The sequence below is a fragment of the Xenopus tropicalis genome, chromosome 7, assembly GCF_000004195.4.
Source record: "Xenopus tropicalis strain Nigerian chromosome 7, UCB_Xtro_10.0, whole genome shotgun sequence".
Lineage (NCBI taxonomy): Eukaryota > Metazoa > Chordata > Amphibia > Anura > Pipidae > Xenopus > Xenopus tropicalis.
The window spans coordinates 81,586,988-81,601,490 of NC_030683.2; the positions used below are offsets into that span (position 1 = coordinate 81,586,988).

The 14,503-nt window shown below is 38.1% G+C and overlaps 1 protein-coding gene across 1 annotated transcript in view; it reads left to right on the plus strand.

The window, feature by feature from the left end:
• The first annotated feature begins 279 nt into the window (after nucleotides 1-279).
• Nucleotides 280-14,503, plus strand: part of tmprss13 (transmembrane serine protease 13) — a 29,001-nt gene continuing 14,777 nt past the window's right edge. The window contains exons 1-3 of the mRNA XM_002932904.5: nucleotides 280-404; nucleotides 13,096-13,219; nucleotides 14,021-14,128. Coding sequence (XP_002932950.2) covers nucleotides 390-404; nucleotides 13,096-13,219; nucleotides 14,021-14,128 — 247 coding nt within the window. The 5' untranslated portion in view covers nucleotides 280-389. The remainder of the gene's footprint in view (nucleotides 405-13,095; nucleotides 13,220-14,020; nucleotides 14,129-14,503) is intronic.

Genomic DNA, 14,503 nt, shown 5'->3' on the forward strand with positions numbered 1-14,503 from the left:
ATCAGATTTGTCTATAACCCATGCAACTACATCTGACTTGTAGGATGAGATCTGTCGATCTGACACCATCCTACAACAGCTCCCAAGTATTTTCGCTTAAAGGAAGAAGCGATGTTATCTGGTTGTGGGAAGGAGGTTCTATTTGACTAAAACAAGAGACCAGAAAGGCATGAGCTGAGAGTGCGGCTGGAGAGGTTTTCTTGGGATTGGGAAAGATTTTACTTAGTAGAGGGAGGAGAGGCTTAGCTAAGAGGGAGGGGAAGAGAGGTTTCACCTGAGACAGGAGAGTTTTTTATCTGAAAGGGAGGGAGCCCTGACACATTCAGACATTTCACATTAGTGCACACCATGTACTTTGCTCTGATCTGCTAACCCTCATTTCTTGATCCATGGAACATCATCAGGTGAGTGCTACTATCACAGCGACATTAGAAACCCTTTGGACTCTAGGGGGGAATGTCCTGGGCTAGCCCGGCAGTTTAGAATGTGTGATGCTTACAAACCTGTCTGCAGGTAGGATCTAATTCCCATTCCATTACAGTATTACTGGGGACAAGTCATAGGAGAGGTACTGGGATTCCAAGGCAGCTGCACACGAATCAATTCAAGTGCAACTATCTTTGTACTCTTCTACCTTCTGAGGAACCTCTTTGCTTCTTTTCACTGCATGTTACATAGCTGACAGTTCATTTCATGACACAACATGATGTTTTGTGCACCAGTAGTTAGCTTTGTAATTTGTTCTAATCTAATTTAAAAAAAAAAAAAATCTTTACTCTGGGTATCTGCAAATTTGCACTAGCCAACAGCTGTGTAACTAAAACTCCCATAATCCTACAGCAGGCTTTATACGCTGTGAATTCACCAAATGACAGATGGCAACAAATACAAGCATATAATGGTTAATACCTTTATAAAAGGACCAAAAGCAAAATAATGTGGTAATATTTGCTGTACATCTCCTTTCCCATAAGGGTTGTTGGATGATTAAACATAAATCAACATGTCAAGCTCTGCTGAATGTTAAATATATCTATTAAACAAATTATAGCTTAGGAGACAATTTATGGGGAACTTCTCGTACATACTCTACAGCTCTTTGTGCGTTGCATTTTTTTAATTTAATTTTCATCTTTATTTATCTTGTTATTTTCCAGCTCTTGTGAACTACATCCATCCATATCTCTATATAGTCAGGATGTACCTGAACACACAAACATTATAAATACCATTTCAGTGTCCTGTTACAACTATCAAAGGGGGTTAAGTAAAGCAGTGTTGTATGGCTCTATGTAGTGTTTGTTTTTCTTGTAATCACATTACATCAGGAGGGATGGTCAAACTGAAGTTATCAGTGCTTGACAAGCTACGACTCCCAGCATTATATGACTCCCAGCATTATATGACTCCCTGCATTATATGCTTGTTTGAGATTTTGAAATTAGTAGTTTGACAAAAGTAGGAGGGCAACAAGGGGGGCGGGGAATAGGTGGACATTACCTAATATTGTTTGTTGTATAGACTTTCTTTTTGAAGTGCTAAAGTGGTATAACAATTTGATATTTTACATGCTAAGGCCCAGGATTATAATAAAATAATGATACCATGAATATATTGAGGGCCATAAAAATTTCTATTGGACTCCACTGATAATCCTCATCTATGGTTTACAGCAGTGTAGTTAGAGCTGCAAAGTGTCTTTGTTGCAGCGGCATCAAATATACAAAACAGCTTGCACACAGGAATATGTTTCATGCAAGACTGCAGGTGTTCAAGTGTGTTCATCACACACTTGTCCCTTTAATTATGTTTCTAAGCTTTAGAAAGGGGTGTTGGTCTTGGAGAGCTCTACCTTATAAAAGGGATGGAATAAATGACTGATTAAACATGGTGCCAGGGAATTAGCATTGATCATTTTTTTTCCTGTTGTATGTTTATAGTCATACTTCCAATAAAACTAACTTTACTTAGCTTCAAAATGCTTCCACAGCCCCCCTTTTTATGATTGTTTCATATTTGCCCATTTGCCCTAGGCCAATGTCAGACACAATGTTGCCCCCTACTGTTCTAGCTGTGTATGCTTCTCACTGTGCACACAAGGAAGATTTTGGCCAGAAAAGTCATACCTGTTACAATGTTTTCTCAGTGTCTGACATGTCCTTAGGAAGCTCCCTTTCCTAACTCTGTAATGAGATTTATGAATCAGATGCAAACATTTCAGGTCAGCTTCTCCTAATGAGATCATAGCAACCAGGTTTGTGGATGTGCCATTCCATCAGTGCATTTCCAAACAAAAATCTTGGACTATGAGCTACTCATGGCCTATATGAGACTCTCATCTTTTGAATCACTGCTACTTTCCTAAGCCATTAACATTTGTCATTTCCCTATGTGATGCAATGAAGGCAAATATACTACTAGGAATGAACATCCCCAGACATAAAGCTTTTGTTTAAAGGGATTTTGTCTTGATTTTTATGGTATACTTTTAATTTCTAAATTACATTGTTTACATAGCAAATAATTCACTCTACCATTTAAAATTTGATTCTTGAACCAACAAATGTATTTTTTTTAGTTGTAATATTGCTGTCTAGGCAGCCATCTCAGTGCATTGTGCCTGAGTGTGAGCTTTCAGAAGGAGCCAGCGCTACACATTAGAACTGCTTTCCGATAACTGTTTCTCCTACTCTGGACGGGGAGTTTTTACTATTGAGTGCTATTCTGATATCTACCACTTTTAGCAATACAGGTGTCAGGGACCTGCTATCTTGTTACCTTCCCATTGTTCTGCTGATTGGCTGCTGGGGGGGAAAGGGAGGGAGGTGATTTCACTCCAACTTGCAGCGCAGCAGTAAAGTGTGACTGATGTTTATCAGAGCATATGTCACATGGCTGTTGCACCCTGGAAATGAAGAATATGGCTAGCCCCTTGTGAATTTTTAAAATTAAATGTAAACAAATCTGTTTGTGGAGAAGCTCTATTAATGGACGCATTTTGAAGAAAACGTGTTTTCCCATGGCAGTATTCCTTTAAGTATACTATACAGGATACATACCCTGGGGTGTACTGCATAAGGAGTATTTCTTTCAGGAAGTTACAACCACTGGGGTAAACATTAGGCACCCCCAGTGATTAGAAACACTTACAAGATAGGCTAGTGCTCCTGAAAACTGCACCGGCCCAGGTACTTGTATACGCAGTAGAGTAAAAAGCCAAACTTAAAGCTAAAAGTGGCTTTTTTCACTCTGCTGTGTTGGCCTAAAGTTACTGATCAATGAAGCAGGAAGAAGAAGGTCACTCTGTGGTGCTCATACAAAAGTACCCCAGGCAGCACAGTTTTCAGCAAACATGAGCACTGGCCAAGGGTATCAGGTAATTATAATCATTGTGTGGCGGGGGGAGGGGCTAACACATTTGGCACCTCCCAGAGATTTTAACTTTCCTCGTCTTTTAATGTTGGGCATCATACCTTATAAGGCCACTAAAAAAAACTTTAAAAGATTTTTTAAAAACAATAGGATTGTTTTTCAAACAGCAAGAATTTATGTTTCATTTGTCATTAAGTGTAATGTCTTATAATATAAAGTTAGCCAAACTGAGTGCTGTTGCTTAAAGGAAAACTATACCCCCAAACAATGTAGGTCTGCATAAAAATATATTGCATAAAGCAGCTCATATGTAAAACCCTGCTTCATCTAAATAAACCATCTATCATTAAAATACATTTTTATAGTATGTGTCATTGGGTAATAAGTACTAAGGGATCGTACGATTCATGGTGCACACAGACAAAGGGCACACATACATGTCAGGTCACATCAGCCAATTAATGGGCAGAGTGAGAATGAAGTCAGAGCAGCATTATTTCCTGTCAGGTGATCTCTGAGAGCGCACACAGACCATTATGAAATGGTGGTGGCTCAGGGCAAAAGATGTAAAATGGCAATATTTTCTGCTATATATATTTCCGTTTGGAAAGATTCTTATATAGGCAACTTAATATGATCAGCTGGTATTCATAAGTATTCATTCTGGGGGTATAGATTTCCTTTAATAGAACACTAAGGAAGATGGCACAGTGGTATTTCAGAGCAATCTAGATAAGGAGTTCCCAAATAATAAATCCCATACCTGCAACTGAGTACATGTGCTCTATCAGTGTAAAGTGTGGAATAACCAGACACAATTTCCATAGCTTACTTTGTAACTAAGCAATTGACTCATACCTTGTGGTAATCACACATAAAAAGATCAATTTAGTTTCAGAACAATAAAAATACAGCTGCCATTCCCATCTGTTTTGAAACACTATGCCTGAGTACTTGCCAATAAACATAGGACTGTAGCTGCGTAGTAAGAATACAATATGAAACCTTGCATAAATTAATACAATTCATTTGATTAGTGAAATAATGCATAAATACAGAAGCTGTCACTAAACTCCTCCAAGTATTGAAACAGAGTAATGTGATAAAAAGAGCAATGTTTTCCCAGATCTAGTAACCATTAATGCTGTCTGGTGATTAGCTGATTAGTTTCAGTAATGAAACTAGGATAAGAGTTACCAATGTTCTTCTTAAAGGAGAACTATACCCCCCGGATAAACGAGTGATCTGTTTAAAATATTGATGGACAGGGAGGGCAGTTCTTCCTTTGCCCAAAAACACAAGCAGGGCGGGACTGAGTGCCAAACAGCAGGGAAGGACTGAGCATGACCTGACTCAGCACCAAAATCAGAAACGACACCTCCCACGACTGCACACTCAGCCCTTCCTCAGGTGATTCTGCTTTGTGACAAAAAGTATCAACGGCACCTAAGCCTTATGCTGAAGGTTTCTAAACTGCAAACATATTTGACCTGAAAGGTATTAAAATAAAAGAGATTCCTTCTATTTTTCAGCATTTAAAAGAGAACTATACTACTGCCTTGATCCCCTCACCTCTCCCTTATTGCATAGTTTCTAACTGTCCTTATCGCTAACCCCAACCTAAAAGAGCAGAGTAGCACAGCAGCAGTGTAGCTTGCCGACATCTTCTTATCAACTAAAGACACTTTGGGGCTGATTTACTTACCCACGAACGGGTCGAATGGAGTCCGATTGCGTTTTTTTCGTAATGATCGGTATTTTGCGATTTTTTCGGATTCTTTACGAATTTTTCGTTACCAATACGATTTTTGCGTAAAAACGCGAGTTTTCGTATCCATTACGAAAGTTGCGTAAAAAGTTGCGCATTTTTCGTAGCGTTAAAACTTACGCGAAAAGTTGCGCATTTTTCGTAGCGCTAAGTTTTAACGCTAGGAAAAATGCGCAACTTTTCGCGTAAGTTTTAACGCTACGAAAAATGCGCAACTTTTTACGCAACTTTTGTAATGGATACGAAAAACTCGCGTTTTTACGCAAAAATCGTATTGGTAACGAAAAATTCGTAAAGAATCCGAAAAAATCGCAAAACATACGAAAAAGTCGCAAAATGTTCGTTTTCAAGTCGGAACTTTTCCAATTCGGGTCGGATTCGTGGGTTAGTAAATCAGCCCCTTTGAGTCTCACCGCCGACACAGAGCCTGCTTGCACATGTGCCGTTTAAGCAGATTTCCTGCTACCTCCAACTGCGCATGCACAAGCAGGGTTGGTATCGGCAGAGAGACCCCAAGACTGTTCACTTGCAGGTAAGATGTCAGCCCGGTACGCAGCTGCAATACTCTGCTCTTTGAAGAAACAATAGCTTATCTCAAAGTAATTCTATGGTGTAGCTCTGGCTCTTTCTAAAAACTCTGAATCAGGCACAATGCACTAAGATGGCTGTCTACACACTAATATTACAACTAAAAATAGATACATTTGATGGTCCAAGAATAACATTTTGAATGGTAGAGTGAATTATCTGCAGTGTAAACAGTGTTGTTTTGAATTTAAATGTGCACCATACAACTCATGACAGAATCCCTTTAAATAAAAGAAAAATAATTTATGAGGCAAGGACATTTATAACATCTCTAAATCTGTAATTCTTGTATGGCTTTATTGAACTGGAACTTTGTGGAAGTTTAAAACAAATGTTTTTCAATTTAACTATTTGATATTCAATTTTAAAAGCTTTAGAAACAGTGCACAATAGTATGTACAGTTCTCCAGTTCCACAACAACAGCTGGGTTGGGTAACTCCCTGCACCCATTAATATACTGTTTCTACAGATTTCTATGTTGTTCTGTAGTTTCACAACAACTGCTTGGGTGCTGTTTTTATGTAACTCCCTGTACCCAATGATATACTGTTTCTACACATTTCTATGTTGTTCTATAGTTTCACAACAACTGCTTGGGTGCTGTTTTTATGTAACTCCCTGTACCCAATGATATACTGTTTCTACACATTTTTATGTTATTTTATACTATTCCAAATTTCAGCACATCTTCATCAAATCAAAAACCATAGATGGTGCTTGTGTCTAGCCACAACCACTGCTGTAAGTGATATATATTATATATTATATAAAATTTTCAGACCACAAGCATGGCCCTAAATGGTCCTCAGCCAATGGCATTCCACAAAGCCGGAAAAATGTCAGATATAAATCAGGTACTCAATTGTTTTGGGCACATCCACATATCAAAAGACTGCCAGGTGGTAGCTGGTTTCTGCCTGGTTTCTGCCTGTACAGGTTCCGACCTGTAGTGTAATAGCACCTCTTATGCCTTGTCTATATAAACCATATTTGTTCTTTAATATAAGGAGCCTAAAGCTGGCCATACACGCACCGATAATATTGTACGAAACCTCGTTTCGTATGATATTCGGTGTGTATATGGCAAGTCGGCGAGTCGATCAATATCGCAGGAGGCTGCTGATATCGGTCGACTCGCCGATCAGGCCAGTTAAAAGATTTTGATTGGGCGCCATAGAAGGCGCAAAATCTGCCTTCAGCGCTGAATCGGCAGAAGGAGGTAGCAATCCTATTGTTTCTACCTCCTTATCTGCCGTTTCAGCCCTGAATGGTTTGTGGCTGATTGAACGATTATTATTTTACTGCCTTGTGTCTAGTAATTACGTAAATTGTTTGTTAAAACAGGAAAATTTATATTTTTGAGCACTGTTCTGTAGTACAGGTATGGGATCCCTTATCCGGAAAACCCATTATCCAGAAAGCTCCGAATTACGGAAAGCCCATCTCCCATAGACTCCATTTTAATCAAATAATTCAGATTTTTAAAACTGATTTCCTTTTTCTCTGTAGAAATAAAACAGTACCTTGTAATTGATCCCAACTAAGATATAAATAATCCTTATTGGATGCAAAACAATCCTAATGGGTTTAATTAATGTTTATTAATTTTTTAGTAGACTTAAGGTATGGAGATCCAAATTACGGAAAGACCCCTTATCCGGAATACCCTTGGTCCCGAGCATTCTGGATAATGGGTCCTATACCTGTATATATTTTTTAGGTTTGTTTTGTGTTTTACCCCTTTCATTTGGTTCTCAGCAGCTTTGTAAGTACAGGTATAGGACCCATTATCCAGAATGCTTGGGACCAAGGGTATTCCGGATAAGGGGTTTTTCTGTAATTTTAGACTACTAAAAAATCAATAAAGCATTAATCAAACCCAATAGGATTGTTTTGCATCCAATAAGGATTATTTATATCTTAGTTGGGATCAATTACAAGGTACTGTTTTATTATTACAGAGAAAAAAGTTTAGTTTTAAAATTCTGAATTATTTGATTAAAATGGGGTCTATGGGAGACGGGCTTTCCGTAATTTGGAGCTTTCTGGATAACAGGTTTCCGGATAAGGGATCCCATACCTGTATTTAGTTATATAATCCTTACCCACAAGCGCAAGTGAGTGGCTTTGTTTAAAACTTAATACCTCCAAGCTGGCCCGATCAATTAACTACACTGGCTCAATAGTTGCAAATTCTACTAAGCATTTGTATATAAATATAGAATCTGAAATCCTAAATTGTATGATTATTCAAACATTCATAGACATTTTTTTTATTGTTTGTTTGTGGAGTAGATTATACCAAGAAAATCATATGTCTGTAAGCTTCCAGCGAACACGTTTTAAGTTTTTGGGAGTATGAGGAATGTTTCTGTTCAGTAAATAGAAATTAGAGAGGATCACAGTCACAATTGGCACAATATATATAAAAAGTACAGGGTGGAAGCAAGAGTTCAGAAAGTCTATCCCTTCTTCCAGTCTCCACTTGCTCTAGCATATACTGCTTGCTGGCAGGCTTTTGTATATGGTAAGAGAAAACATTGTTCCCATTTAGTTTGGCAGACGATGCCTATTCTTTATAGAATCCGTTAGGCACACCATGTCACACTAATTAACGAAGAGCATTGTATTATAAGTTCAGCAGATTTCAATAGGTGGTAAAGCACAGCAAAGGTCATGATACAATTGTTATAATTAATGATGACCATGCAGTTGGCAATACAATAACCACACCTTAGAATTTAACTAGCTCAGGACATAATTCTGGGGTGGTTCAAGAACTCAGTGGGCAACAGTCCCAAAATATAATTCAAATACAAATCTAACTTGAACTAAATAGGCCCTAGGGGTTTTAAAGACAATATATTTTAGCAGAACTAAATGTGTTATAAAAAAAATAGTTAAAGCCCATACAGGCAAGAAGCCCCTAAACTGATTAAATGACATCTTGCATGCTTAATAAATAGAAGGATTCACACTCAAATTTTTAAAGTGGCTATATATATATATATCTTTACAACTAATAATATATTTGTTTCACATTACATAAGTGTTAATAAAGTATAAAGCTGTACATGGCTGAAAGGTGAAAATAGTCTGCGACATGCACAAGGTGAGCTGAGCTCTAATGCTTCTATTTCCAGCAGCACTGGGGTGTGGAATCAGGGAGGGGACAGAAAAATAGTAATTACATCAGGCCTGTAATAGTAAATTGATAGTACACCTGTTCTGTGAACATTAAATAAAAGAAAGATTTAGTATGCCTTTTAAATGATAATTATATGTTATAAACTTTTTTTAGTTGATCGGAACAGTGTTCTGCAATTTCTGGAAAATGCGTTGCTGAAAAGTTACTCCATTTTGGAACTAATTATAATGTGGCAGTCGAGAGGGGAGACGTTTTTCTCTATGCCTCCAATGCATGTTTCTAGGAGAGTGATCACCTCATTTCTCAGTTATGGAGTTACGGTGCTTCAAGTTACCCTAACATTCTAAGCATCACTTGACCATATTCCAGGTGTATTCCAGCCCTGACAGGATTTTCTACAGCCTTGGTCTTCTCCCAAGTAAGTCGCTAGCCATCATGTAGCCAGCGCACTAGGTCACTCTCATTAGACTAGTAGGGATGCTACTTTCTCATCTACATATTGAGCAATGCAAAGGGCTTCGTAAGATACACTATAAAGCCAATGGCTCAAAGGTTGATAAAATATAAGTTGTGATGTGGCAATGTAATGTATATGATTACTAGCTTGTTTCTTTTATTCTGTATGTGTCATTTGGTATATGGTTCACCGTGTGTACATATCTATGTATGAGTTTCATGCCCAGCATACTGTATGTAACCAGCTTTGAAGTGGACAGAACTAGGACCAACTATGAGTAATAAGAGTACTGGGATAATTATGACAAAGCGACCCAGAAAAATGTGCCTCAATTGCCACAGGGTGCTGAACAGGTGTAGAGGTAAAACAGCCATATACCACTCAAAACCACAACCTCAAAAGTTGTCCCTGGTGCTTTGTCCTATTACTTCTTTTGCCTACTCCTCACAGGTGACACCACTGAGTGGGCACAGAATGCATTAGTGGACAACGTTTATACTGTTGTAAAAATTGCAAAATACAGCCTACTAAATATTCACTATACAGTTGATAGACAAGGTAAAGTCAAACTGTTCTGAAGCATAGAATACTGTCAGCCACCTCTGTTGATTCTGTCATAGGTAAATTGGGTTTGGATGATGAGTGGCAAAGATTATCTGTGACATCAGTGTTGATAAGTGTAGGGTCAAGAAGGTTACAAGAAAAATACATAGTGTATACATGCCATGAGTCAAATACTGGCACGGTCCTGTTTAGTGTATAGTGTATGTTCTGGATGGGCGTGTGTGCTGCAATTTGGGGCTAGTTCCTGTTCTGGGTGTCATGATATACAAGAAATAATAGGTTGGGCTGGTATTGCTATTTATGAATACAAAATGGAGTCATGGGAGTATATAGTAGGAAAAAACCTGTACCAGCCACCATATAAGTCAGAAATGATATGGGCAGTATTGGTGTCACAAATAGTTTCTCAAAATGTAACCAACCAGCCACTAGTGCTGGTTCAAAAGTTACACATATATATATTTTAGGAAATTCATTGTGCCAGAGATTGTGTGTAGCTATTCAAACCACATAAAACAATTACTTTACAATATTCCAATTGCTTGGTTGTATTGCTTTGGTACTCAGGGCCACTTGTAGAGTCATCTATTGGGTTTAATGTGCATGGATCTACAACAATCTTGTTATGATTACTTCCAACTTTGTATAATATAACAGCCAATGGCTGTTAAAAAATGTTTTGTCACCATCAAACGTATTTCCCCTGCCAAGCTTGCAAAACCTCATACCGCATATCAGAACAGACAACTAACTTAGACTGAACCGTATTATGATTTTAGGCATAGAGTAATGCTGATCCCTAGTGCCCACAGGAGGAATTTCAGATTCCATACTTCATGTTAGGGATAACAAACTTCTTTTTCAACTCTTGTTGCTGAACTTTAGACTTCAACTACAGGAAAGCTGGGAATGTCAGGACTTTTCATTTAGAATAAGTTAAAGGTGTTCTTATATATCTAACTGTATGCACATAATGTGTATTCTAGTAAAATCTCAATAAATGTATGACTATAAGAGTATGAGGGATGTTATTGTTGCCTGGCAATTATCCAACTTTAGTGTTGGATCCAGGTAACATATGCCTTTTTTTCTACTCAATACCAAATCTAAACTGATTTCCCTATAAAAAGGTCTTCCTCCTACCTAAATATCCAAGCCTGCACTGTAGTTTTATAATTACATAATAAATACAGATAAAGTGCAGATTTAAGCTCCCTTCCTTGCAGTGGCAGATGATGACCTGCACATGAAACCAATATAATCCCCTTTTCTAATAAATAACTGATCAAGATCATTGAGCTATTACTCTAAATGCCTGGAAAATGTGTTCCACCAGGGTACCACATATTATTAAAATGCAGTCTACCTTGCATGCAGTCTACCCTGCAAAGGCCCTCTCACATTATCCGACCTTTTACTTTAGACATTATATTCAACCTAATTTGGCCCACCACATGAATGGCTATATTGGACAAATATCTGATTGTCTTTCAAAGCTAAATATTTCAGATCTTTACATGAATGGTGAACTTTAGTTCATTTCACTCATGATCCCACAACCTACAGAAGTGTTCCATCCTATTATTGGTCTTCTGTACCGATTAAACCCTGTCTGTTTACTAGGCTTTGCAGATGTCTGTAAATATCATCTTAGATTCTTGGTTGCAGTACTATATGTATGTATGTGCTGCCATTATCTAAACTGTCTATCCGTTGTATAATATAATCACAATTTCCCATATTACTAGTAAATCCATTATTAACATGGATGAAAAGCTGTACATCTACACAGTGTTGACCACCTCCCAGTGTTTCTACACATTAGGCACGCAACCAAAACCAGGGGCTACTTCAGAAATGGATGGTGTAAAGGGGATTTTATAGCTTTTAATTTGCATTTTCAAACTACTCTAATAAGCTTTACTGTATGTGGCCTACAGCATGGCAAAACCCTTTTGTATATTATAAAATGTTCCATAGATTTATGCAGATGTGATGATAATTTGTGCAATAACATGATACCTATGCTTTGATAATTGTTATTTACTAGACTCGCCAGCATAGCCACTCTTCTCCTTTTCCCTTCTGAACATTGAGTCTTATCACCAGAAATAGGTAAAGATTGGACCCTTTCAGGCAACATAGACTTCAGTGTAGCCTTGTCCTGTTAAATAATTAGCTTACATGTTACAATATCTATTTCACATTTGCTCAAGTTAAAAATTATTTGTGCACAATACCACAATATACTCTTGTGTTGGGAATGTAATGCATCTGAGGGTGTCTAAAAAAAGGCAGTTTAAATTGCTACAAGCTAAAATATAGAAAATGTTTTAGAATAAAAAAAAACAAATGGAATGCTGAATTCTCACTTCCTCCCTCCCTGCCCGCGACTTTATGCTACCCATCTTCCACATCCGGAAGCCTCTATTTATAGGAACACACCTGCCCCACCCCCTTGTCCCATGTGATGTCAGAGATGGGCCGAGCGCAGGTCTATAAATAGAGGTGCATTGCCGCGTCAGGTTGGAAGGCAGCAGGTTAGGGTTGGGTGCGGATCGACAAAATGTCAACCCACACATCACCATTTAGTATGTTATAAAATGGGCAATTCACAGAAACTTTTCAGATGGTCTTAATTTTATATTTTGTATAGTTTTGGAAATATTTCACTTCTTCTTTCCAACTTTCAAAAGGGAGTCACTGACCCCAGCTGCCAAAAAACAATTTCTCTGTGAGGCTACATTTTTATTGTTATTTTTATTCCTTACCTCTTCTATTGATATTCCAATCTGTCATTCAAACCACTGCATGGTTGTTCGGATAATCTAAACCCTAGGCACCATATAGCTGATGAATTTCAAAGCCCTTTGATATTCAATTGTCATTATCATTATTCACGTGTGGCGTAGGGTGCAAAGTGAAAAAAGTGTCATTTAGGTGTGCACCAGGGTCCGTACTTATGTCCTTACCCTATGGCAGGTGGCAAGGACAGGACCTACTTCCGTCTGCCAGCACTGTTTTTTTTTCAATCCGGTGTAAAGTATAAAGTGTGTACCTCATAGAGTGTGATTTTGTGTGCCCTGTTGCTCAAGCATTTGCGCCCAGGACCATTTTCTTTATATGAATACATTGTAATTATGTCATATTTCCTTGATTGCAGTGTCTAACTTACTTTCTTTATCTGATTTTAACAGCCTTATGCCAATGCTCCTTATATATCCCCTCCTAACAACATACCTGGAAGCCATGGAACCTTCTACCAACCATACAGCATCCAGCCAGGGGTACCACCTACCCACTATATTATAGACAGACCTCGTAAGTATTGCATATTGGTTTGTCCATTGTACAGTATTCGAATATTACATACTAGCTGTTACTTATTCCATTCCTCAATAATAAATTATTTTAATGTTTGAAATACTATAAAATGACAGCCTTCATTTACTAAAAAAAAAAAGAAAAACCTGAAATTTAAAGTAAACTCACATTCTACTAAGAAGCCCTCTGTATAAACAAACCCCTTCCTTTTCATAGGTTGGGTCTTTATTAGGCTTTGTGATAAGGAGCCTCTCATTACACAGAGGCATCTCTGTGGACTCAGGAATTGTTTTGATTGTTCTAAATAATGTGTTATGTGACTTTACTTTCAATTTTAGTTTTTGTCTTGTTAAGTGCAATAAGTAACAAATGCCATACATATTTCCTAATTAAAACAACAGGCAAAATGTATATTCATTACAATTCCCATTGAATGCTAAAGGTCACTTTTCCAGTGTTGACATCATTGCACCTTTAATGCTGAGGACTCATACACACTATACACACCCATATACACTACACGGTACGTCTTCAATTTGTAAGTGTTTGCAGGGAGCGCCACAGAAATTCTCCATCCTGACTGCTTGCCTCAACTTGCTCATGAGTCATAAAATATGAGCATTAATTAGCTCTTGTATTGCGGCATTTTGCAATGAATAAATCTCACATGGATGTCCCAACTGCTCTTCCACCTTTAAACAAACCACATTGCTAAGGATGCCATGCAGCTGAGCAAGGACGATTATTTACTTATTGTTATCATTACTGTGTCATTTAACAAACTCTATTTATTCCTAGCAACACGCAAGCTTCCATTTCTTTCTTTCTTTTCAAATCGTGGCATGAATGCTGCTGTTATTTTGATCGGGATCATTGTGGTTGCTGGACTTGCTCTGATCGCTGCATGTAAGTCAACTGGAAGTCTTTGTTACTATCCCATTATGCACCCCCACTTTGCATCAATTTGCATCCCTTCTCATCATCAGGGGCAATTTAATGGCCAGTTGGGCCCTGGCCTTTCCCCAGTACATGCCCAACCTGCCCAAGCCTGCAAAGCCATTCCTAGACACACAGTGGCTCCTCCTCTGATCGGCTCAAGCCCCATCCCCTTTGTATCAGTACTGGGTCCTGGGCAGCTGCCTCCATAGGATTAATGGAAATCCACCACTGTCTTTATATATTTGAGAGTCTCACAGTGCATCTTGCAATTTGTAATGTTTCAGCATATGTGAATACAACACAAATAATATCTTCCTACCTGTTCTAGCTGTCACTTCTGCT